General features: G+C 41.2%; 1 protein-coding gene across 6 annotated transcripts in view; it reads left to right on the top strand.

The window, feature by feature from the left end:
• Positions 1-24629, top strand: part of RNF216 (ring finger protein 216) — a 166920-nt gene that overhangs the window by 12912 nt on the left and 129379 nt on the right. For all 6 annotated transcript variants that reach the window (XR_008625936.1, XR_008625937.2, XM_063605612.1 and 3 more), the window contains exons 2-3: positions 7859-7995; positions 16050-16183. Coding sequence is in view for 4 of the 6 variants with exons in the window: in XM_063605612.1 (XP_063461682.1) it covers positions 7929-7995; positions 16050-16183 (201 nt within the window). In the remaining 2 variants the exon portion in view is untranslated. The remainder of the gene's footprint in view (positions 1-7858; positions 7996-16049; positions 16184-24629) is intronic.

Below are 24629 nucleotides of genomic sequence, written 5' to 3'. Positions count from 1 at the left end.
TCCCAGCACTTTGGGAGGTCGAGGCGGGTGGATCACGAGGTCAGGAGATCAAGACCATCCTGGCTAACATGGTGAAACCCCGTCTCTACTAAAAATACAAAAAATTAGCCGGGCATGGTGGTGGGCTCCTGTAGTCTCAGTTACTCGGAAGGGTGAGGCAGGAGAATGGCGTACACCCGGGAGGCGGAGCTTGCAGTGAGCCGAGATCAAGCCACTGCACTCCAGCCTGGGCGACAGAGCAAGACTCTCTCTCAAAAAAAAAGAAAAAAACCAAAGTTGCTTCATTTCTCACATTTCAGAATTACCTAATTATTTTTATTGACTGTTGTCAGAGAACATGCTGTGTGATTTCAAGCCTTCAAAATTTGTTACGGCACGGCATACAGTCTGTTTTGTGAATGTTCTTATACACTTGAAAAGAATGTGTATTCTGCAGTTACTGGATAAAGTGTCAGGTCAAGCTCTTTGATAGTACTGTTCAAGTCTATCCAGCTATAAGTGGATTCATGTTGTTTCCTTAAGGTCTGTCAATTTAAGCTGTGTGTGTGTGTATATATATGTGTGTGTGTGTGTGTGTGTGTGTGTGTATGTATGTGTGTATATATATACTTGCCTGCCTTGGCCTCCCAAAGTGCTGAGATAACAGGCATAAGCTACTGGACCCAGCCTTTTTTTTTTTTTCCCCCTAATAGAGACAAGATCTCACTATGTTTCCCAGGATGGTCTTAAACTCCTGGGCTCAAGTGATCCTCCTGCTTCAGCCTCCCAAAGTGCTAGGATTACAGGCATGAGCTACCGCACCTGGTAATTTTTTTTTTAATCAAAGTCTGGACATTATGAATGAAAAAACTGGAGGTTCCAAATGATACTCCTCTATTGTGGTTTAAGTTTTTTAGGTGTGCAAATTAGAGTACCGGCAAATCATCTTGATCCTGTCATGGTTTGCTCTTTATTAAGTCTGTTTTCATTTTGCTCTTAACCCTTAAGATTTGGCTCTCCTAGGATCTTAGATGAAAGCTCAGTGTTTACCAGCATTCCTCTACTTTGGTTGGGCTTGACCTTTAATCTCTCTCAACAGGCTGGGAGTGGTGGCTCATGCCTGTAATCCCAGTACTTTGGGAGGCCAAAGCAAATGCATCACCTGAGGTCAGGAATTCCAGACCACCCTGGCCAACATAACAAAGTCCCCTCTTTACTAAAAATACAAAAATTAGCTGGGCATGGTGGCGTGTGCCTGCAGTCCCCAGTACTCAGGAGGCTGAGGCAGGAAAATGGCTTGAACCCAGGAGGCAGAGGTTGCAGTGAGCCAAGATCGCACCATTACTGCAGCCTGGGTGGCAGAGCAAAACTCTATCTCAAAAAAAAAAAAAAAAGAAATCCCTCTCAACAATACGTGTTTGCTGAGATTTCTGCTCAGCTCTTTAGCTTCTCTGCTGTTGGATTTTGGGGAGTCTAGTCCTGCATGTATGTGGCATAGGTTAACAACTTGGCGGGGGGTGAGGAGGTTATTCTGGTTTTTGGAGAGTTCTTTCTCAGTGGATTCTTCCTTGCTGGAATTTTGTCCCTTAAGTCTCAGCTACTTTGGCAGCCCCAAACTCTGACCTTCAACTCCTCAGCCCATTGAAATTGGTGCTTCTGCCTCAGGTCCATTTTTTCACACTTAAGATTTGGGAAATGCCTTCAGGAGACAAAAAATATAGGATGAATGTGTCATCTCCTGATGTGCTTCTCATTTTTCATGGATCAGAGCCCCTGAAATCCTGCCAGCTGGTTTTTCACCATTGCCTTCAAAGATGTGTTTTATATATTCGTTCTTTCTGTAGTGGATTTATAAGAAGAGGCGAAGGGTTGGTCTACTATAGGCTATTAATACTTTGTCATGGCCAGAACCAAAGTCTCTGTAAAATAAGGTTAATAAACATGCCAGGATTATAGGGTTATTGTTAGGATTAGCTGTGTTATGCATGTAAAGTGATAAGAAAAATGGTTCATACATAGTAGCATCCTCATTTTGGCTTGTAATTTTATTCTCTCTGTTAGCCTCTGGAACAGGACCCAAGGACATTATCATTATACAACTATCTGGTGAATATCAGTCTCTAAACATACACACGCACCCTTTATAGTTGTATAGAATTTTAGTTTCACCTTTTAAACATTTTTAAAGAGTTGTGCCACAGACATTTGTTACTTGAAATTAAGACCCTGTTTCATTATTTTCTGTGCTATATGTGTTGTTTCTGTAATTCCACCTGTATTAGTCAGCTCAACTGACTGATACCATAGACTAACAAAATAGCATCAGCTGGGTGACATTTAAAACAAATTTATTTTCTCACAGTTCTGGAATTTGGAAGTCTGAGAATAGAGTTTCAGCATTGTTGGATTCTGGTTAGTTCTCTCTTCCTGGATCTCAGACAACTGCCTTCTCCCTGTGTTCTCACATGATGGAGAGAAAAAGCAAGCTCTCTAGATCTCTTCTTCTCAGAGTGCCCAGCCATCATGAGGGCCCAACCTCCATGACTTCATCTAATTCTAATCACTTCCCACAGACTCCATCTCCAAATACCATTATATTGGAGGTCAGAGCTTCAATATAGGAATTTGGAGGCCAGGCGTGACACAGTTTAGAGCATCACTCATCCTCTAGACTCAAGGATTTTTTTGTTTGTTTTTGTTTTACTTTTTTGAGGCAGTGTCTCACTCTGTCACCGAGGCTAGAGTGCAGTGGCACACTCATGGCTCACTGCAACATCAAACTCCTGGGTTCAGGAGATCCTCCTGCTTCAGACTCCTGGGTAGCTAAAACTATAGGTACATGCCACCCCGCACAGCTAATTTTTTAATTTTTATTTTTCGTAGAGACAGGGTCTAGCTATATTGCCCAGGCTGGTCTTGAACCCGTAGCGTCAAGTGATTCTCCCACCTTGGTCTCCCAAGGATTGGTTTCCTGGATTACAAGTGTGAGCCATTGTGCCCAGCCTGGATTCATGTTTCTATTTCTTTCTTTCTTTTTTTTTTTTTTTTTTTTTTTTTTGAGACGGAGTCTCACTCTGTCGCTGAGGCTGGAGTGCAATGGTGCAATTTGGGCTCACTGCAACCTCTGCCTCCCGGGTTCAAGCAATTCTCCCTCAGCCTCCTGAGTAGCTGGGATTACAGGCACATACTGCCACGCCTGGCTAATTTTTTTTTTTTTTTGTATTTTAGTAGAGACGGGGTTTCACTGTGTTGCCCAGGCTGGTGGCAAACTCCTGAGCTCAGGCAGTCTGCCCGCCTCAGCCTCCCGAAGTGCTGGGATTACAGGTGTGAGCCACCATGCCAGCCCCATGTTTCTTTTTCATGCTTTTTGTTTGTTTCAGAGGCAGGGTCTCGCTCTCACCCTGGCTGGAGTGCAGTGGCGTGATGGTGGCACACTGCAGTGTCGAACTCCTAGGCTCAAGCAGTCCTCCTGCTTCAGCTTCCTGAGTAGCTGGGACTAAGGGCATGCACCACCATGCCTTATTTTTTATTTTTTTATTTTTTGAGATGGAGTCTCACCCTGTTGCCTAGGCTGGAGTGCAGTGGCACGATCTCAGCTCACTGCAACCTCCACCTTCCAAGCTCAAGCAATTCTCTTACCTCAGCCTCCCAAGTAGCTGGGATTACAGGTTCCCACCTGCTACCACACCCAGCTAATTTTTGTATTTTTAGTATAGATAGTCCTCACTGTGTTGCCCAGGCTCGTCTCAACTCCTGACCTTAAGCAATCCACTGGCCTCGACCTCCTGAAGTCCTGGGATTAAAGGCGTGAGCCACCATGCCCAGTCTTGAAGTTCATTTTTTAAATAGCTCTTTGAGTATCTGTGGGAGGTAAACTCTCTTAGTCTTTGAATGTGTAAAAATTGTTTTATCCCATCCTTACTTTTTTTTTTTTTTTTTTTAAGAGAGTCTTGCTTTGTTTCCTAGGCTGGAGTGCAGTGGGTTGGTCATAGCTTACTGTAAACTTGGAACTCATGGGCTCAAGCAATCCTCTAGCCTCAGCCTCAGGAGTAGCTGGGATCACAGATGTGTGCCACCATGCCCAACTAATTTTTTTCAGTTTTTTGTAGAGATGGGGTCTCACCAAGTTTGCTCAGGCTGGTCTCGAATTTCTGACCTCCAGTGATTGTTCCGCTTTGGCTTCCCAAAGTGGCGGGATTATAGGCATGAGCCACTGCACCCAGTCCCTACCCTTACTCTTGAAAAATAATTTAAGGGATCATAGAATTTGAAGTTTACAATTATTTTTTCTCTACTACTTAAAGATCATATTTTATTACTTTAGTGTTAATTGCTTCTTATGAAGAGTCTTTTTTTTTTTTGAGGCGGTGTCTTGCTCTGTTGCCCAGGCTGGAGTGCAGTGGCACAATCTTGGCCTACTGCAACCTCCGCCTCCCGGGTTCAAGCGATTCTCTCGCCTCAACCTCCTGAATAGCTGGGATTACAGGCGCATGCCACCACACCAAGCCGATTTTTGTATTTTTAGTAGAGACGGCGTTTTGCCATGTTGACCAGGCTGGTCTCGAACTCCTGACTTCAAGTGATCCGCCCTCCTCAGCCTCCCAGAGTGCTGGAATTACAGGTGTGAGCCACCACACCCAGCCTGAAGAGTCTATTTTTATCTTTGTTTTACCTCTGGTAGTTTTTGCAATTTTAATGTTCTACCTTATGACATATTTATGTGTGGTTTTATTTTTACTACTGTCCAATAGCCAGTATAGTTTCACCACACCATTGCTGGTTTGAATGGATACTTATCTGTTTTTTTTTTTTTTTAATTAATTTATTCTTTTAAGACAGAGTTTTGCTCTTGTCTACCAACCTGGAGTGCAATGGCGTGATCTCAGCTTACTCTACAACCTCTGCCTCCCTGGTTGAAGCAATTCTCCTGCCTCAGCCTCCCAAGTAGCTGGGATTACAGGCACCTGCCACCACATCTGGATAATTTCTTGTATTTTTAGTAGAAGCAGGGTTTCGCCATGTTGGCCAGGCTGGTCTCAAACTCCTGACCTCGAGTGATCCGCCTGCCTCGGCCTCCCAAAGTGCTGAGATTACAGGCATGAGCCGTCGTGCCCTGCCGTCTGTTTTATTTTTTAAAATCTTTATTGATACAGGCTGGGCTTGGTGGTTCACACCTGTAATCCCAGCACTTTGGGAAGCCAAGGCAGAAGGAATGCTTGAGACCGGGATATCCAAACCAGCCTGGGCAGCAGAGTGAGACCCTGTCTCTACAAAAAAATTTTAAAAATTCAGCTAGGCATGGTGGTGCATGCCTGTGGTCCCAGCTACTCTGAGGCTGAGGCAGGAGGATTGCTTGAGCCCAGGGGTTCAAGGCTGTAGTGAGCCGTGATCGTGTAGCTGCTCTCCAGCCGGAATGACAGAGAGAGACTGGCTCAAAAAGAAATAAAAAAGACTACAACCTCCGCCTACTGGGTTCAAGTTATTCTCCTGCCTCAGCCTTCCAAGTAGCTGGGATTACAGGTGCCTGCCACCACGCCTGGCTAATTTTTATATTTTTAGTAGAAATGGGTTTCACCACGTTGGCCCGGCTGGTATCAAACTCCTGACCTCAAGTGATCTGCCCTCCTTAGCCTCTCAAAGTGCTGGGATTACAGGTGTGAGCCATCGCTCCTAGCCCTCAAAGAAATCCTTATTGATATATAATTAAAATAAAATCTGTCCATTTTAGTATATAGTTCAGTGAGTTTTGACAAATGCATATACCCAGGTGACTTACCACCACAATCAATATGTGGAGTGTGACTTAACCCGGAAAGGTTCCCTCTTGTCACTTAACAGTTAATCTACCCACTCCCTCATTGGTACCCACCTTTTCTCCTTCCATAATAGACATGGATTGTTGTTGTTTTTTGTCCCCATTACTCTCATATGAGTCCATTTCCCAAATATTTCTCTGTTTCCTATCCCCAGAGTTCAGTAGTTCTGCAGCTTTGGCCCCATCACTAACTTCTGTGTTTCTGTTCCATTGCTGGTCCATGGAGATGTAATGTCTTGGCTTTAACACCATGATACTTCTTTTTAAAGGAAGAGAGGGATGGATTTCAAAAATACAAGTCTACTACCCCAGTCTGCTACCCAGATTTAACATATGTTCATGTTTTGTCTTGTTTGCTTTAAATATCTTTAAAAGAAAGAAAAAAGATGTTATATGTAACTCAAGTTCAAGTTCCTTTTCATTCTCCCTTACCCAGAAATAGTCACTGTCCTGAAGTTGCTGAGGTCATTCTTACGCATACTGTATTTTTAATTTTTTTTTTTTTTTTTTTCCGAGACAGAGTCTCGCTTTGTCATGCAAGCTAGAGTGCAGTGGTGTGATCTCGGCTCACGGCAACCTCTGCCTCCCGGGTTCATGCCATTCTCCTGCCTTAGCTTCCTGACTAGCTGGGATATCAGGTGCCCGTCACCACACCCTGCTAATTTTTGTATTTTTATTATTTATTTATTTATTATTATTTTTTAAATTTTTAGTAGAGACGGGGTTTCACCGTGTTGGCCAGGATGGTCTCAATCTCCTGACCTCATGATCCGCCTATCTCGGCCTCCCAAAGTGCTGGGATTACAGGCTTGAGCCACGGCACCCAGCCTGTGTGTGTGTTTTTAATAGAGATGGGGTTTCACCATGTTGGCCAGGCTGGTCTCGAACTCCTCACCTTAGGTGATCCATCCACCTCAGCCTCCCTAAGAGCTGGGATTACAGGTGTGAGCCACCACGCCTGGCTGTATTTTTTAATTTAATATTTAAATTTAATGTATTTTAAATTTGTGTATTAACTTACATAAATGGTATCACACTTATTTTCATTTAACATTAGTTAATTTAACTGTGTTGTATCATATGAATTTTATTTATTCCTTTACTGATGTCCAATAAGGTCATTTCCAATTGCTTTTATTACATACTTGCTGTAATGACCATCCCTGTCCGTATATTCTATTATGCGTATTTCTTGGAGAACACACAGAGGTTTCTTTAGCTGATACACCTGGAAGTGGAATTGCTAAGTCACAGGGAATGTACATTTGTAATTTAGGGCGTATTGCTAATTGCTATTCAGAATATCTTTTCCAAGTTATTCTTCAAACCAGCAATGTATAAGATGATTTCCCATGTCTTACATACTTGCCTTTTTTGCCACCCCAGTGGTTTGAAACATAATTCCTTTTTTTGTGTGTGTGACGGAGTCTCACTCTGTTGCCCAGGCTGGAGTGCAGTGCCACGATCTTGGCTCACTGCAACTTCAGCCTCCCGGGTTCAAGCGATTCTCCTGCCTCAGTGTCCGGAGTAGCTGGGATTACAGGCGTGTGCCACCACGCCCAGCTAATTTTTGTATTTTTAGTAGAGTTGGGATTTCACCATGTTGGTGAGACTGGTCTCAAACTCCTAACCTCATGACCTGCCCGCCTCGGCCTCCCAAAGTGCTGGGATTGTAGGCGTGAGCCACTGCGTCTGGCTGAAACATAATTCATTTTCTGATTTGCCTTTCCCTGATTATTAGTGAGATTGAGCATCTTCTGTGTTTTCTTTTTTGTGAATTGAACTGCCTGTTAATACCCTTAGCCCATTTCTTTGTTAGCATATTTGTATCAAGATATGATTTCTCTGTCAGTACTTTGTCTCTTTAATATGTGTATTTTAAAAATATGTTTTAATGTCATACGTTTTGAGTTTGTGTGGTTTTTTTTTTTTTGACCCATCTCCTTGGGTATGTTTTCTTAAGGAATGTTTTCAGCATAAGCTTCAGATGTTCCACTGACCAGATACATGGCAAGAGTTTTGATACTCCCTCATTCTTACTGTTCCTCTTTGCTTCCTTTTCAGCCCTTTTGAAACAGATGGGTCACCATGTTTAGGTATTAGCAGTCCCGTATGTGCATGTCTGCATTTGAAAATGGAAGAGGGAAACAACAATGAAGAGGTAATTCACTTGAACAACTTTCACTGCCATCGGGGACAAGGTAAGTTGTTTGTTCTCACTTCATCCCTTTCCCTGTGGCTTCTTCTTTTAGTATCACAGCTGTATCTTTTGAAATGAACCTATTTTGTACCATTTAGAATCCAGGGACATTTCGTTTTTGACATAAAAAGACTAGTTAGACTAGAATTATATCAGATAATGATATTGCTGGCATGAATGAAGTGTAAGACTCATTCATTACAAATGGATTAATAAGCTATTAATTTGCTGGCAAGACGCTGTTAATATGCAGTCATTGAGTCTTAAGAGACAGTGTCAGTATCAGTTTTTGAAGGCGTGGTGATTATAAAGGAGTGCTCCACTAGGCCTTTATGTTCTGAAATACTGCAGGTGTTGCTGAACCAGTCTTGTCTTCCCATGATGCTTAATTTCTTTTTTGCCAGAAGATTCTGGCTTAGCCTTGAGGGGAATTTTGGAACGTGTATTTTTTTGTTCTACAGTTTTGTTTTGTTTTGTTTTCTTTTCTTTTTTTGAGATGGAATTTCACTCATTGCCCAGGCCAGAGTGCAATGGCGTAATCTCGACTCACCACAAGCTCCGCCTCCTGGGTTCAAATGATTCTCCGGTCTGAACCTCCTGAGTAGCTGGGATTACAGGCATGTGCCACTATGCCCTGCTAATTTTGTATTTTTAGTAGAGATGGGGTTTCTCCACGTTGTTCAGGCTAGTCTTGATCTCTCCACCTCAGGTGATCCGCCCGCCTCAGCCTGCCAAAGTGCTGGGATTACAGGCGTGAGCCACTGCACCCAGCCTGTTCTACAGTTTTTAAAGTTTTGGGGAATTTTATTGATTTGTAAAGGGAATAGTGCTTGCATTTCTGTAACATTCTTACATGTTTATGAAATTTCCTGTTAAATTCGAATTCACATTTACACTTGGGCTAAAAGGAAAAAAATCATGCTGAGGTGTAGAATCCTTATGTTCATTTTTTGCAATTATAAATTCCATGGAAGAGGTTATACTGGTTTTGTTTTCTCCCGTTGATAATATTTTGTGTTTACAAAGATGATTTTTCTAGTAGAGAGTAAATTACATTTGACCTTACAAAAATGACTCCCCCAGGCCAGGCGTGGTGGCTCACTCCTGTAATCCTAGCACTTTGGGAGGCTGAGGCGGGTGGATCACGAGGTCAGGAGTTCAAGACCAGCCTGACCAACATGGTGAAATCCCATCTCTACTAAAAAATACAAAAATTAGCTGGGCGTGGTGGTGCATGCCTGTATTCCCAGCTACTTGGGAGGCTGAGGTAGGAGAATCACTTGAACCTGGGAGGCAGAGGTTGTAGTGAGCTGAGATTGTGCCACTGCACTCCAGCCTGGGCGACAGGGCAAGACTCCGTCTCAAAAAAAAAAAAAAAAAAAAAGAAGAAGAAGAAAAATGACTCCACCAAAACTTAAGTATGAATAGCCTACTGTTGACTGGAAGCCTTACTGATAACAAACAGTCAACACATGTGTTATATATTGTATGTTTTGTATACTGTATTCTTACAATAAAGTGAGCTACAGAAAAGAAGTGTGATTAAAAAATCATAAGGAAGAGAAAGAAAATATATTTACTGTTCCTTAAGTGGAAGTGGACCATTCTAAAGGTCTTCATCTTCATCATCCTCACATTGAGTAGGCTGAAGAGGAGGAGGAAGAAGAGGGGTTGGTCATTGTATTAGTTCGTTCTCCACTGGCTGTAAAGAAATGCCCAAGACTGGGTAATTTGTAAAGAAAGAAAAGAGGTTTAATTGGTTCACAATTCTGTAGGCTGTATAGGAAACATAGCGGCCTCTGCTTCTGGGGAGGCCTTAGGAAACTTATAATCATGACAGAAGGAAAAGGGGAAGCAGGCTTGTCTCACATGGCTGGAGCAGGAACAAGAGGGGTTGGGGAAGAGGTGCCACACACTTTTAAACAACCAGCTCTCACAAGAACTCACTGTTGCAACCAGAGGGGATTGTGCTAAATCATTTATGAAATACCACCCCCATGATCCAATCACCTCCCACCAGGCCCCATCTCCAACATTGGGGTTTACAGTTGAATATGAAATTTGGGCAGGGACACAGATCCAAACCATACTATTCCACCCCAGCCCCTCCCAAGTCTCTTGTCCTTCTCACATTGCTAAATACAATTGCGTCTTCCCAACAGTCCCCAAAGTCTTAACTCATTCTAGCATTAACTCAGAAGTGCAGTCTTATCTGTGACAAGTCTAGTCCCTTCCACCTATGAGCCTGTAAAGTCAAAAACAAGTTAATTATTCCCAAGATACAATGGGGGTACACGCATTGCGTGTATACTCCTGTTCCAAAAGGGAGAAATTGGCCAAAAGAAAGACGCAAGAGGTCCCACACAAGTCCAAAACCCAGCAGGGCGGTCATTAAATCTTAAAGGTCCAAAATAATCTCCTTTGACTCCACATCTCACATTCATGGCACACTGGTGCAAGGGTTAGGCTCCTGAAAGCCTCGTGCAGTACTGCTGTCTCAGGAGTGACACAAGTGGAAGAAAATCTGCAAATAAGGGGACCCACACTGTTCAAATCAGTGTTGCTCAAGAGTCAACTGTGTATTTGGCTTTCAGAGCATTTAAAATTGAGCAAATTTTATTAGGTTAAATCAAGAGTAATAAAATTGCGCAAACTATGCAAATTATGAGTGCAAAAGAAGGACTCATTTTTAGGATTTTATTAATAATGTATTCTAACTTGGTAGTGATTGTAGCCATAATTTATTGGATTCAGGCAATTTTAAATCTTAGTTATAACTTGTATTTACGATCATTTCAAAATTTTCTGTACATGTATATCCAATTAATTTTATAGTTGTTTTTTAATTGGATCTTAAATATACTTGAACAGTTTCTTTAAGAACAACTAATTCATTTTGGAAAATTACTGACTTTGGAGATATATTTTGTTAGACGAGTATGTATACTCTGCAGCCATCATGAGAACTTTTTTCAGGTATATAGAGTTTTGTTTTTATTAGCTGCATTAATTTTTTTTTCTTTAATCAAGAGAGGGTCTCACTATGTTGCCTGGCAAGGCTGGTCTTGAACTGCTGGGCTCAAGTGATCCAATTGCCTCTGCCTCACGAAGTGCTAGGATTACAGGTGTGAGCCACTGCTCCTGGCCAACATTAATAATTTTTTATTATGCATCAACCTCTGTAGTTTTTTTTAAAGTGTATAAAATGAATATACCACCTGAATTATGATATGGAACATTTTCTGTCACTCCAAAAAGATTCCCTTGTGCCTCTTTGCAGTCAGTCCTTACCCCACTCCAGGCCTAAGGAAACCACTAATCTGCTTTTTTTGACTCTGTCATTTCATATAAATGGAATTATACATACTGTATATATTCTTTCTACTGGAATTCTTTTGTGAAAGGTAATGTTTTTGAGATTCATCCCTATTGTTGCATATATCAGTAATTCATTCCTTTTTAATTGCTAAATAGTGTTTTTACCTACTCATCTACGATTCTGTACCTAGTGGAAATAGGCTTAAAAATGAAGGTAAAATAAAGATTTAAAAAAATTTTGTCAGGAAGGAAAAAAGGTACATCATGCAAATAGCCACACACACACACACAAAAAGAGCTGATATATCTGTGTAATATCAGATACAACTGATAGAAACTCCAGCCAGAAGCATTGATAGAGTTCATAATGATAAAAGATTCAGTGCACTGAGAAGATAAGCTAATCCCTATATACTTAGTAACATGATAGAAAAATATACAAAGCAAAAATTGGCAGATCTAGAAACAGAATTGGACAAATCCACCATTATAGTGGGGATTTTTAAGACTTGTTTCAGTAACTGAAAGAACAAGCACATACACACACTTGTATGAAGATAGAAGATTGGAAGAACATGGTCAACAAATGTAATAAACATAGGTGGGATTCTGCACCCAGTGTAAGAAGAAATCACAATGAAAATTAGAAGATATTTTGAATTACATGATAATGAAAATATAGCCTATTATATATATGAGATACATGTATTGCCATGTTTTGAGGAAAACTTATGGCCTAAAATACATTAGACAAGAAGTAAAAAGCTCAGCCAGGCGCAGTGGCTCATGCTTGTAATGCCAGCACTTTGGAAGGCCAAAGTGGGAGGATAACTTGAGCCTAGGATTTCGAGGCCAGCCTGGGCAACACGGTGAGATTCTCATGTCTGCAAAAAATTAAATATAAAAAATTTAGCTGGGTATGGTGGTCTTGGGTTTACCAGGTCCCAGGTACTTGGGATACCAAGATGGGAGGGTCACTTGAACCCAGTAGGTCAAGGCTGCAGAGAACTTGTGTTCATGCTATTGTACTCTAGCCTGGGCAACAGAGAGCGACCCTGTCGCAAAATCAAAAAACAAAACAAAAACAAACCCAGCCTAGCCAACATGGGGAAACCCCATCTCTACTAAAAATACAAAAATTAGCCGGGCGTGGTGTTGGAAGCCTGTAATCCCAGCTACTCAGGAGGCTGAGGCCTGAGAATCGCTTGAACCCAGGAGGCGGAGGTTGCAGGGAACCAAGATAACTAGGGCTCAGCAAATTTAAAGAGCTAAATAGTTAATATTTTAGCCTTGCGGGCCATGTGGTTTCTGTTGCAACTATTCAGCTATACCATTGTAGCATGAAAGCAACTGTATTAGTCTGCTTTCACACTGCTAGGAAGAAATGCCTGAGACTGGGTAATTTATGACGGAAAGAGGTTTAATTGACTCACAGTTCCACATTGCTGGGAAGGCCTCAGGAAAATTACTGTCATGGCGAAAGGCAAAGGAGAAGCAGGCACCTTCTCAGGAGGCAGGATGGAGTGAGTGCAAGCAGGGGAAGTGCCAGTGCATATAAAACCATCGGACACCTCAAGACTCACTCATTATCACGAGAGCAGAATGGGGGAAACTGCCCCCATGATCCGATTACCTCCACCTGTCCCGCTCTTGACTTGTGGGGATTATGGGATTACAATTCAAGATGAGATTTTTGGTGGGGACACAGCCAAACCATATCAGAATCTATAGACAGTATATAAATTAATTAGCATGATTGTGTTCCTATAAGGACGTGAAGCAACATACTATCCTACACTGCAGATGGGAGTGTAAATTGGTACAATTTGGAAAATTTGTTTAGTGTTATCTGCCAAAACGGAGCATATGCTTACCCCATGACTCAGCATTTCCACTCCTAGAATGTATCCAACTAAAATGAGTACACCAAAGACTTGCACAAGAATGTTCACAATAGCATTATCCACAGTAGCCTAAACTGCCACAAACTCAAATGTCTATCAACAGAAGAAGGAATAATTTATGTTATATTCGTATAGTTGATTATATACAACAAAGAATTATAACAGCATGCAGTATGGATGTATCTCAAACATTATTTGCAAGAAAGAGAAGAATATATACTCAAAAACATGCAAAACTTATCTGCGCAATTAGAAATCCTCCCTTTGAGGACGAAGGAGAGCAGAAATTGGGAGAAAGCACAAGGGGGCTACTAATGTGCTAGAAATATTTCCTGACCTTGTGGTGGTGATTATACACAGATGGCCCTTTTGTATTAATTCATAGAGCTTGTACACTTGATTTATAGACCATGCTGTGTTATTCTTTCAATTTTTTTTTTAAGTATACTTTGAAAAGCTAATTGGAACCTTACATGTGGTGTGTTGTGTGGTATCTTGTCAAACACTGGACTTTATTATAAGGTGATAGGTTCCTTCCTTCCTTCCCTCCTTCCCTCCTTCCTTTCATCCTTCCCTCCCTTCCTTCCTTTCTTCCTTCCCTCCCTTCCTTCCTTCCTTCTTCCTTTCCTCTTTCCTTCCTTTCTCCTTCCTTCTTTCCTTCCTCCCTCCCTCCCTCTTTCCTTTCCCTCCTTTCCTTCCTTTCCTCCTCTCTTCTCCTTTCCTTCCTTTCCTTCAGTTCCCTCCCTCCCTCCCTTCTTTCCTTTTTTTTTTAGCCTGAGATAGGGTCTTGCTCTGGCACCCAGGCTGGAGTGCAGTGGCATGATCTTGGCTTACTGCAGCCTCCATCTCCCAGGTTAAAGCGATTCTCCTGCCTCAATCTCCCAGGTAGCTGGGATTACAGTTGCATGCCACCACACCCGGCTAATTTTTGTATTTGTAGTAGAGATGGGGTTTTACCATGTTGGCCAGGCTCGTCTCGAACTCCTGGCCTCAAGTGATCTGCCTGTCTAGGCCTCCCAAAGTTCTGGGATTACAGGCGTGAGCCACCATGCCCAGCCTAAACCAACTTTTTCATTGGGTACACCAAGATTGTGTGTCTTTTTCTTGGGTCAGTTCTTCAAGAGAGGAATCTACAATTTCCTGCGGGTGCAGGGGTGTTATTCACTATGGCCATTTTCAGTGGTGTACGTTTTCTCTCTTGACTCCTGTGCCTCATGTACCAATGGCTAGAGCTTTTCTTTGCTCAGTATCTCTTCAGAATGATCCCCCATAGCATGTGTCTTCTGAAATGGCTAAGTGAGGAGCTTGGCAACTCCTCATCCTTAAAAATCCACAATTAAGTCAGGCATGGTGGCTCATGCCTGTCATCCCAGTGACTTCTTGGGAGGCCGGCGTGGGAGGAGCACTTGAGGCCAGGAGTTCAAGGCCAGCATAGGAACATAGACTCCATCTCTACAAAAAAAAAATTTTTTTAAAGTAACTGTTCAAAGTAGTGTGCACCTGTTGTCCTAGCTACTTGGGAAGCTGACATGGGAGGATTGCTTGAGCCTAGGAGGTTGAAGCTGCAGTAAGCTATGATCACACCATTGTACTGCAGTCTGGGCAGTAGAGCAAGACCCTGTCCCAGACAAACACGCGCACGCGCACACACACACACACACACACACACACACACACACACACACACCACATAAAAGAAAAACATTACAACTTTAATGGAAGAATTTCAAAAATTGCAGTGATGAGGTGCCTCATTTCGTTTCTTTCTCTTTCTTCTTCTGTTCTTTTAGGTCACTTAATGCATTTTTTTTTTAAATTTGAGATGGGGTCTCACTCTGTCACCCAGGCTAGAGTGCAGTGTTGCAATCTCAGCTCACTGCAACCTCTGCCTCCCGAGTTCAAACAATTCTCCTGCCTCAGCCTCCTGAATAGCTGGGATTACAGGCATGCGCCACCACGCATGGCTAATTTTTGTATTTTTAGTAAAGACGTGTTTCACCGTGTTGGTCTGGCTGATCTCAAACTCCTGACCTCATGATCCACCCACCTCGGCCTCCCAAAGTGCTGGGATTACAGGCGTGAGCCACTGCTCCCGGCCAATGCTTTTTTTTAAAATTGTCCCTCTTAACCTTTGATATTCCCATGGAACTAGACAGGAAAAAATACCAGTTTGTGTTACCCAGTAATTCATATCAAACATGGCCTGTTTTCAAATTGATAAAAGGAAGTAAAAACCTTGAATAGAATTACTACATTTAGATGGTTAGATTATATATATTTTAAAGGAAACTTGGAAAGTTAAATTGCTGACTGTCATAGATGCTAAATGGGTGCTTGACTAAAGCATTGAAATAGGTTTGCTTAAATGATTCTGAAAGTTTGTGTTTAAAATGAGCAAATTTCAATATTTTAAACAATTAAAATTTTACTATTTTTTGAGTGATAATTTTTTCAGACCAAACAATTTAAATAAAATAGACATTTATTCCCAGGAGGAATAGAGATGGATTGGGAGACCATTATTTCACTTTAAAGAAATTGGCAGTCAAGAAAATTTTGTAAACAGATTTCTCCAACCTAGTATGAGAAAAAGTTGATAATCTTGAGCATAGTAATTGTTAGATGTTCTCTAGCAGTTCCCAAAATGTGTTATTGGCAAAAGTCAGCATAGAAACACGGCTCTTAATGCTTAAGTGCGTGGGCTGCTTGAGGAGGTACGTTACACTAGTAGCCATGAAGTTGGCTTTAGGCTGTACCCCTGTCAGGACAAACTTAAAGAGTTGGATGTGATAGTGCCAACCTCCCAGTAACAGTGTTCTCTGCTTTCCTGTAGAGTGGATCAATCTCAGAGATGGGCCCATCACCATATCTGACTCCTCAGATGAGGAAAGGATTCCAATGCTGGTCACCCCAGCTCCTCAGCAGCATGAAGAAGAGGACCTGGATGATGATGTCATCCTGACAGAAGTGAGTTTTCTTTAAACTTACAATGAAATATTATTGCAAGTTGGTGATCTGATTTTTCAGCCACTCTTGTGGGCCTTGTTGTAGAACAGCACCTCTTGTACTCGTTCTGAGAACAGCCCCTTTTCCATTCTACCTCATGTACCCTTAGATTTAGAAGCTGTATGTTTCAGTCTGTTTCTGGATTGAATATCTGCACCATTGTTCCATCTGACTATTAATGCACCAAATTCCACTGTTGTCATTGCTACAACATTATAGTGTATCTTACTGTTGGATTGGCCTTATTCTTTCCATATTATCCCACATTTTTCAGAATCATCCTGGATATTCTTGGACTTAAATTTTTATATGGATTTTACAATCAACTTCTTTAGTTCCAAAATATAAATAAAGATACGTATATAATCAGTTTGCGTAATCCAAAACAAATCTTCCTGTTATATTTATAGAGCAATTTTTATGATACTGCTCTTTCTAACCAAGAACAAATTTTGTCTTTTCATATAGTCAAGACTTCTTTAATATTCCTCAGCCAGAAAGCATTTTGAATTTTTCTTAATATAGATCTTAAGCATTTTTTGTTTTTCTTGGTTATTTTATATTTTCTGTTGCTTTTGTGACTGACATCTTTTCTTTCATTGTACTTTCATTTTTTTTATTTTTTTGAGATGGAGTTTCGCTCTTTTGCCCAGACTGGAGTGCAGTGGCGCGATCTCGGCTCACTGCAACCTCCGCCTTCTGGTTTCAAGCAATTCTCCTGCCTCAGCCTCCCGAGTAGCTGGGATTACAGGCGCCCGCCACCACGCCTGGCTGATTTTTGTATTTTTAGTAGAGATGGGTTTAACCATCTTGGCCAGGCTGGTCTTGAACTCCTGACCTTGTGATCCGCCCCCCTCAGCCTCCCAAAGTGCTGGGATTATAGGCGTGAGCCACTATGCCCGGCCCTTTCATTGTACTTTTAAACTGTTTTTTTTAAACTACAAATCTGTTGCTTTTTTTTTTTTTTTTTTTTTTTTTTTAAGTTTAAAGATCCCAGTTGGCTTTATTGTGGTTCAGAACCAAGGAACACTTCCTTCCATAAAATTCAGTAGGTGTTCCACTGAGCTGAGGAGAAGTAGTTGGCTTTATAGACAAAGAAGGGCTGAAGAGAGCAGAAGCAAAGTCCTTTCAAAGTTACTTTTCTTGTCAGGCTGGGACAGGGAGACAGAAAAGAGAAAAATAACTGATGAGTTAACATCAGGCTGCTTCAGGCCACCTTTCCTGTATAAGGATTAAAGCAGAGGGAAATTCATTATGATTCCCAGTGAAGATTTAAACTGCCCTGTTTAAGAAACTTGTTGTTCACTCTTTCTTTCAATTTCTAAGAAGATCAAATGAACTTCCCAGGTTTAGGTTTGGTAGTATGAAACTTACATGGATGCTTCCGTTTTGAGTTTTAGTCTGGTCTTTTGGGGTCTAGTGCACACACTTAGTCCAAAACAGTGGCCTCCTATAATTTTTATTTAACAATTCCTCCCTTTTTGTTAGGCTTTCACCCAGGACCTGACCAAACCTTCGGGCATCAGTGCCACTCTCAGTTACCATCATTTTGGGTTTCTGGTCCCAGCATATACTTTATAGGTTCTGGTGTCCTCATTATCACACTTTTTTGTTGTTGTTGTTGTTCCAGCTGGAGAAAGACCGTTTGGCATTTGACAGGTAGCTGTATGGAAACATTTAAAACTTTCTGAGGGCGCACAGCACACCAAGGAGACTGCTGTTAGGACTCTAAGGAGGGTAATACCCAGAGTTTGGGTGGAGGATGCTCCTCGGCTAGGGCCCCAACTAAAACCAAATAGCTAGACAAGGAGTCTACCTTGTTTTAACCAAGTAGTCTGCTCTGCAATACCTGCTGTGTTTTATCTGTGTGCAGCAAGAAGCGCCATCAACTGCACAGATTCTTCTCTGTTGAGTTAGTAGGTAATCTCGCATCCCATGACTGGGTTAAATTAAAGCGGGGAGTGCAGGTTACCTGCAGAAGCTACTACTGATGGTGAAATTTTCACTGCAACGTTGTCCTGCCACGTGAGAGGCATAAGTAAAGAAAGATTAAGGAGAGTAAGAGTCTTACATTATGAGGGGGAGTCTTGCTCCGATGTGGTTTGCTGTTGTGAATGTCTCTGGTTGTGGCATTGGCCATCCTAGTGAACTCTGTGTGGCCCATGCATTAGGCATGAGACTTATTCCTTGCGATTTACATAGATTTGTCCAGCTTCAGCTTATAGGGCTTCAGGAACTAAGCAATTCTCCTTCATTGGCTAGTCGTAGCCAGATATTAGAGAAAACTAAAAATTCAGAATTCAGTGCTATGTACAGGTAGATAATAAAAACTCAATGAACAGTGCTGCAATCTAAATAACAGGCATACTGGAGTTTTCTTTTGAAATGTAATTTTCCTCTCTAAGTCACTCCCATTTCTACCAACGATAATCACAGTAAGACCAGTTTGCCTGACTAACCACATATTTGAAAGCACATATTTAAATTTGCTTTGCTGGAAATTTTGATGAGGAATGTCAAATTGGTCTTTAAAAAATATCTCTGCTAGGAAACCAAACCAGGGCAGACATTAGTCTTTGTGTGCTGTATCCAGCATCTGGAGGTTCCTGAGCCTGCCAGGAAGAGACAGATTTACTCACTGTAAGACAGGGAACGCTTAAAGCCAGGCATTGTTTGCACATTTTGAAATATGGCATTCCAGTCAAAGCCTTGGTAACATAACCAGTTTCCAGTTGTGTCCTTTTATTAAAAGGACAGATATGCAAATAATGATATTGCCATAAAAATAAGAATACTCATGAATAGTTTGCAAATTCTGGAGGGATCCTGTTGGGAGGAAAAGCAAATATTTTTATGTTTATTATAAAAGTATACCAAATTGCTATAAGCTATAATAACCTTGAAAGAAAAAAGTTTCCTTAAATCTGGAAAACAAAACATTAAAAGAACCAGCAATGTTTCAAATAAGCCATAAAAACCCATGATTGTTCTTTTATCAATTCAGTCTCATGTAATTAATTTTTGCTGTTTGATCTTGGTTAGCAGTTACACAAATCCATTAGTTTCTTCATTAGAATTTTGGATATTTAGTCCGATAGTACGAACTCAAACTTATATTTGTCAGAGTTTATTTCATTTTTCGCATATACATCTTTGAACACACAGCACTTTAGGATTATAATTGCTTGCAAAGAGCTTTCAGAAAGTGTCAGAACAAAATAACTGTGGACAGCGAGACTTAAAATGGCTGTGGTTAAAAACCTGATGAGAGTTCATTATAATGACACAGTTGACAAGGAAATTTAGTTATTTCTGAACCAAAATTATGACTGATAGCATTTATACCAAGACATATCAGATTTCTAGGAACTTTATATAATCTTGGAATATAAAAAACATCCATATAGGCCCGACGTGGTGGCTCACACCTGTAATCCCAGCAGTTTGGGAGGCCGAGGCAAGTGGATTACTTGAGGTCAGGAGTTCGAGACCAGCCTGGCCAACATGGTGAAACCTCGTCTCTACTAAAAATACAAAAATTAACCAGGCATGGTGGCACGTGCCTGTAATTCCAGCTACTCAGGAGGCTGAGGCAGTAGAATCGCTTAAACCCAGGAGATGGAGGTTGCAGTGAGCCAAGGTCACGCCACTGCACTCTAGCCTGTATGACAGAGGGAGACCCTGTCTCAAAAAAAAAAAAAAAAATACATGGGCATTTTTGCTGATCAGAACACAGCTGTTTTCCAAATGGTCTTACTTACCAAAAATACCTAAGTCACGTGAACTAAAAGGCATTGGAGTTAGGTCCTGTTTTTCTGATAAAAGATTGAAGGGCTTGCTTTTTCCTTAAACCAGTTATCAGAGTTCTCTCATATATTTTGGTAGAGAAATACCACACACACATAACGCATATATAGACACGGAGACACAGAGAAGCAGATCTTATAGCCTTCGTTAAAATTCTTTATTTGCCAGTTTTCAAATACAGTTTACACTTGAACAACATGGTGGTTAGGGTTGTCAACCCCTGTGCAGTTTAAAATCTGCATATAACTTTTGACTCCCCAAAAACTTAAGTACTAATAACATGCTGTTGACCAAAGCCTTAACTACTTCGTACTACTTAATAACTACTTAACTACTAATAGCATACTGTTGACCAATAACATGGTTAACATGCTTTAGTTAGTATATTATGTGTGTGTGTGTGTGTGTGTGTATGTGTGTATAAAATATACTGCATTCTTATAATAAAGTAAGCTGAGGAAAGGTTAAGAAAATCATAAAGAAACTGGACACGGTGGCTCATGCCTATAATCCCAGCACTTTGGGAGGCCAAGGCCAAGAGTTCAAGACCAGCCTGGCCAAGATGGTGAAACCCCGTCTCTACTAAAAATACAAAAATTAGCTGGGCATGGTGGTGAGCACCTATAATCGCAGCTACTCGGAATTTAGCTTGTTTCTTAATGAGTTACTGACTTCAGGGCTGCCAAAGACTAACCAGAGCTTCCCTGGGGTAGAGTTTCAGCATTAAAATGAGGTGGAATTGGCTTTTTCCTTCAAAAGGTGAACTGTAGGGCACAAAGACAGTTTGTGTGCAGCCTCTATAAGCTGGCAGAAACTGGTTTAAGATCTATATGTAGTAGTTTATCAGAAAACGACGTTTGTAAGGCCAGTCCTCTGTCCGTGTTAAGAGTTGTAGTGGGTTTCTGGGTTGTAAATCAGAGTTAGGGAGGGGTCTGATATTTGCCTGATACCCCCTATTGGTAGGGAGCTTAGCAACAGTTTGGTTTTTCTTGGAGCATAGGAATTTAGAGAGTTGCTATACCAGTCACCCTGAACCCTGACCTCATAGGTGATTTTTGTTTCCTTAACCTTAAGGGTCAGGGCAGACACAGTGGCTCAAAACCTGTAATCTCAGTCCTTTGAGAGGCCTAGCAGGAGGATCACTTGAGCCCAGGAATTCAAGGCTGTAGTGAGCTATGATTGTGCCACTATACTTCAGCCTGGGACCTTGTATCTAGTTATTATTTATTTTTTCTTTTTTTTTTCCCTTTTTTTTTTTTTTTTGAGATGGAGTCTCCTGTTACCCAGGCCGGGGTGCAGTGGTGCAATCTTGATTCACTGCAACATGCACGTCCCAGATTCAGTGATTCTTGTGCCTCAGCCTCCAGAGTAGCTAGGATTACAGGTGTGTGCCACCGTGCTTGACCTTTGTCTCTAATTTTTAAAAAACAGACAAAACCTTAGGATCTGTCTTAGTTTATAAAGGGGCATCTATTTTGCTTTCAGATAACACCGTAGAGCTGAAACATTTTGGAAATGGCTTTCTAAGGGTCACGTCTGATATTTCAGGCTTTGCCTGGCCCATAAGTAGACTGGATAGTACTTGTCAGGTCCTGAATATCATCCTCAGGAAAATAATATTCTGCTTCTGCTGCTTTTATCCGTTTTTACTCCCTCTCCTTCCCCTGGTCCCACCATGTGTTAGCTGGTAATAAGTCAGGTATCCTAGGATCATAAGTTATAATTAAGACTCTGAATTCTTTAAAAAATGTCTGAAAGTCTTCCCTAGGTTTAGGACATTTTTAAACTATGACCTGTTTTTATCCATAGCATGTAAGTCAGGAATTTCATGCTACATTTTCAGGTTGTTCTGTTTTATAAGGAAACAGTTCAACTGTTCTTTTCAGAGAAGAAAGGCAACTCAGAGTTAGTAGACTGTGAATATTCAGGAGTAGATGCAGTATTCAGGTAAAATGGGAGCAGTAGGAGTTACATTAGTTTATCTGTCTTTGGTGTGGGAGGTAATCTTGAGTTTCTAGTTTTTCATTAGCTTTTTGCAGTTAATCTTTCAAAAAAGCTATTTTAGAATTCTGTTGTCTCTTTGAGGCTTCTGAATGCCAGTAAGAATCTCGTTCTCTCCGTGTAATTTGGAGTCTTAGGATTCAAGTGAATTTCTTGGATGAACACTCTTTTTCATCTGGAACATTCCACATCATGGTCATCATAATTCTGAATTATTTTTGGTAAAGTTTTGCCACTTGTGTAACTATTTGTAGCTTCTGGAGCCAGAAGTTTTATACATGAAAAGGCAAGACTACCAGAAGGCAGAGTACTCCAATTTTTAGAAATTAGGGATGCTGTTTTTTTGTTGGACCTTGTATATCTCAGGACCGGGATGACGTTGGCTCCAAGATGTCCTACGTAGCCAATCACTTTGCAGTTTCCATCTGACTCAGTCAAGACACCTGAGGCCTCCCTCACCTAAGCCTGCAAGAAAAGGAATCCACATACCCACAGATTCCAAAAGCCTGAGTTTATACCCTCCCTGCACTCAACACAGCTGGTATCAGTTAGCTTTAAAACTGCACCCCTGTATGCTAGCAGCAAATGGAGTTGCACCCACATTTCTGTCTGGCCATAATCTTGGGGGCTTGACTCAAGCCGTAAAGACCTCTGCAAAGAGGGAGCAAAAAATACAGTTATTGCCAGTGATTTGTGAGCCCCCACATTCCCAAAAGTCCTGTGCCCTGCCATAGCCCAGATTAACCCTAGGTACTGCAAAGTCAAATGCTCTCTCACAGTGCAGCCTAACCTTGGTACCCTCAAAGTCAAAGAGACCAGGTGCTAAAAAGACAGCAGAGCTCAGACCTGAGAAGGACTTCCGACACTTGCAGCTCCATGAGGAAAACGTTACTCCACAAAAAAGGGAGTTAGCTGTTTTTCCTGTGTTCCTTGAGTTACCTCAAGATATCAATAGTCTCTGTCCCTTTGGGTTGCCAGACCTGTCAAAGGACAAAATTACAACAAATTTAGTGTAAGGATCTCAACTGTCTTTATTGTGAGTCTAGCATCAGGTGATGCTTCATTCCAAAATGGAGAGTAAGTGTTCTCATTGCTCTTTTTTTTTTTTTTTTTTTTTTTTAAAGACAGTCTCAATCTATCACCCAGGCTGGAGTGCAGTGGCGTGATCTCGGCTCACTGCAACCTCCCGAGTTTAAGCAATTATTCTGCCTCAGCCTCCCGAGAGTAGCTGGGATTACAGGTGTGTGCCACCACACCCGGCTGATTTTTGTGTTTATAGTAGAGATGGGGTTTCACCATGTTGGTCAGGCTGGTCTCTAACTCTTGACCTCAAGTTATCCACCCACCTCAGCCTCCCAAAGTGCTGAGATTACAGGCGTGAGCCACCGTGCCCCGCCCTTGTTGCTTTTTATATTAATTTTATACTCAATCACCTTACCATTATTATCTGTAGTGATTTTTCAGTTGACTCTTAATTTCTTGAAAACGTGCATCTGATCTGTCTTTCCAATTTTTATACTTCTTTCACGTGTCTAATTATATTATGGTACTTCCTCAGAAATTTTAATAGTGTTGATAGAGAAGAGCACGAATGGCCACAGACATAAATGGGAATACTTAATGTTTCTTCATTAAGTGTGATGGTGCCTTTTTGCTTTAGATACCATTTCTTTAGTTATGTTAAGGAACTAGTCATTTACTTTGACTTAAAAAAATTTTTTTAGAAGTGAATGTAGGATTCTGTTACATTCAATTTCAGCATCTTACAGAGATTGTCATGTGGTTTTTCTTCCTTGACCTCTTAGTTGGTAAGTTATTGTCTTTGAAAAGACTCCCCTTGGTTGTGGCATTGTAATGTAGTAGTAATGTGCTGCTGGGGATTCCATTTGCTAATATTAGTATTTTCTTTGTAGATCTTGTAAGTGGAGATTGGCCCGTAGGTTTGTGTGTACATATGATATCCTTGACATGTTTATTTTTTGATAAGCATGATTCTGACTTCATAAAAAGTTTAGAAGTTTTCTTTTTTTTTTTTCTTTTTGGAGATGGGAGTTTTGCTCTGTCACCCAGGCTGGAGTGCAATGGCGCGATCTTGGCTCACTGCAACCTCTGCCTCCCAGGTTCAAGTGATTCTGCTGCCTCAGCCTCCCAAATAACTGGGATTACAGGCATGCGCTACCACTCCCAGCTAATTTTGTATTTTTAGTAGAGATGGGGTTTCACCATGTTGGTCAGGCTGGTCTCAAACTTCTGACCTCAGGTGATCCATCTGCCGCAGCCTCCCAAAATGCTGGGATTATAGGCATAAGCCAACCGTGCCTAGCCAGAAGTTTTCTTTATTTCTTCGAGGGTTGTTTTTTGTGTGTTTGTTTGTTTGTTTTTTAGAGTCTTCAGAACCAGTGTATTCTTTGAGGTTTTGAATATATTCTATAGAATTAAACAAAACAGACTGTTGTTCTACTTTGTCTTAATCTGTGACTCTTATGTTTTTTCCCTTTTTTAGTTTGAATGGTTATTTGAACTAACCATTATGTGTCCCCCTCCTTCCCTTCCCTCCCTTGTTTTCCTTCCTCCTCCTCTACCAAAGAAACAGCTTCTT

Source organism: Pan paniscus, chromosome 6 (assembly GCF_029289425.2).
Source record: "Pan paniscus chromosome 6, NHGRI_mPanPan1-v2.0_pri, whole genome shotgun sequence".
NCBI lineage: Eukaryota > Metazoa > Chordata > Mammalia > Primates > Hominidae > Pan > Pan paniscus.
Note: the sequence above shows the minus strand (reverse complement) of the source record. Positions and strands in the feature narration are given on the sequence as shown.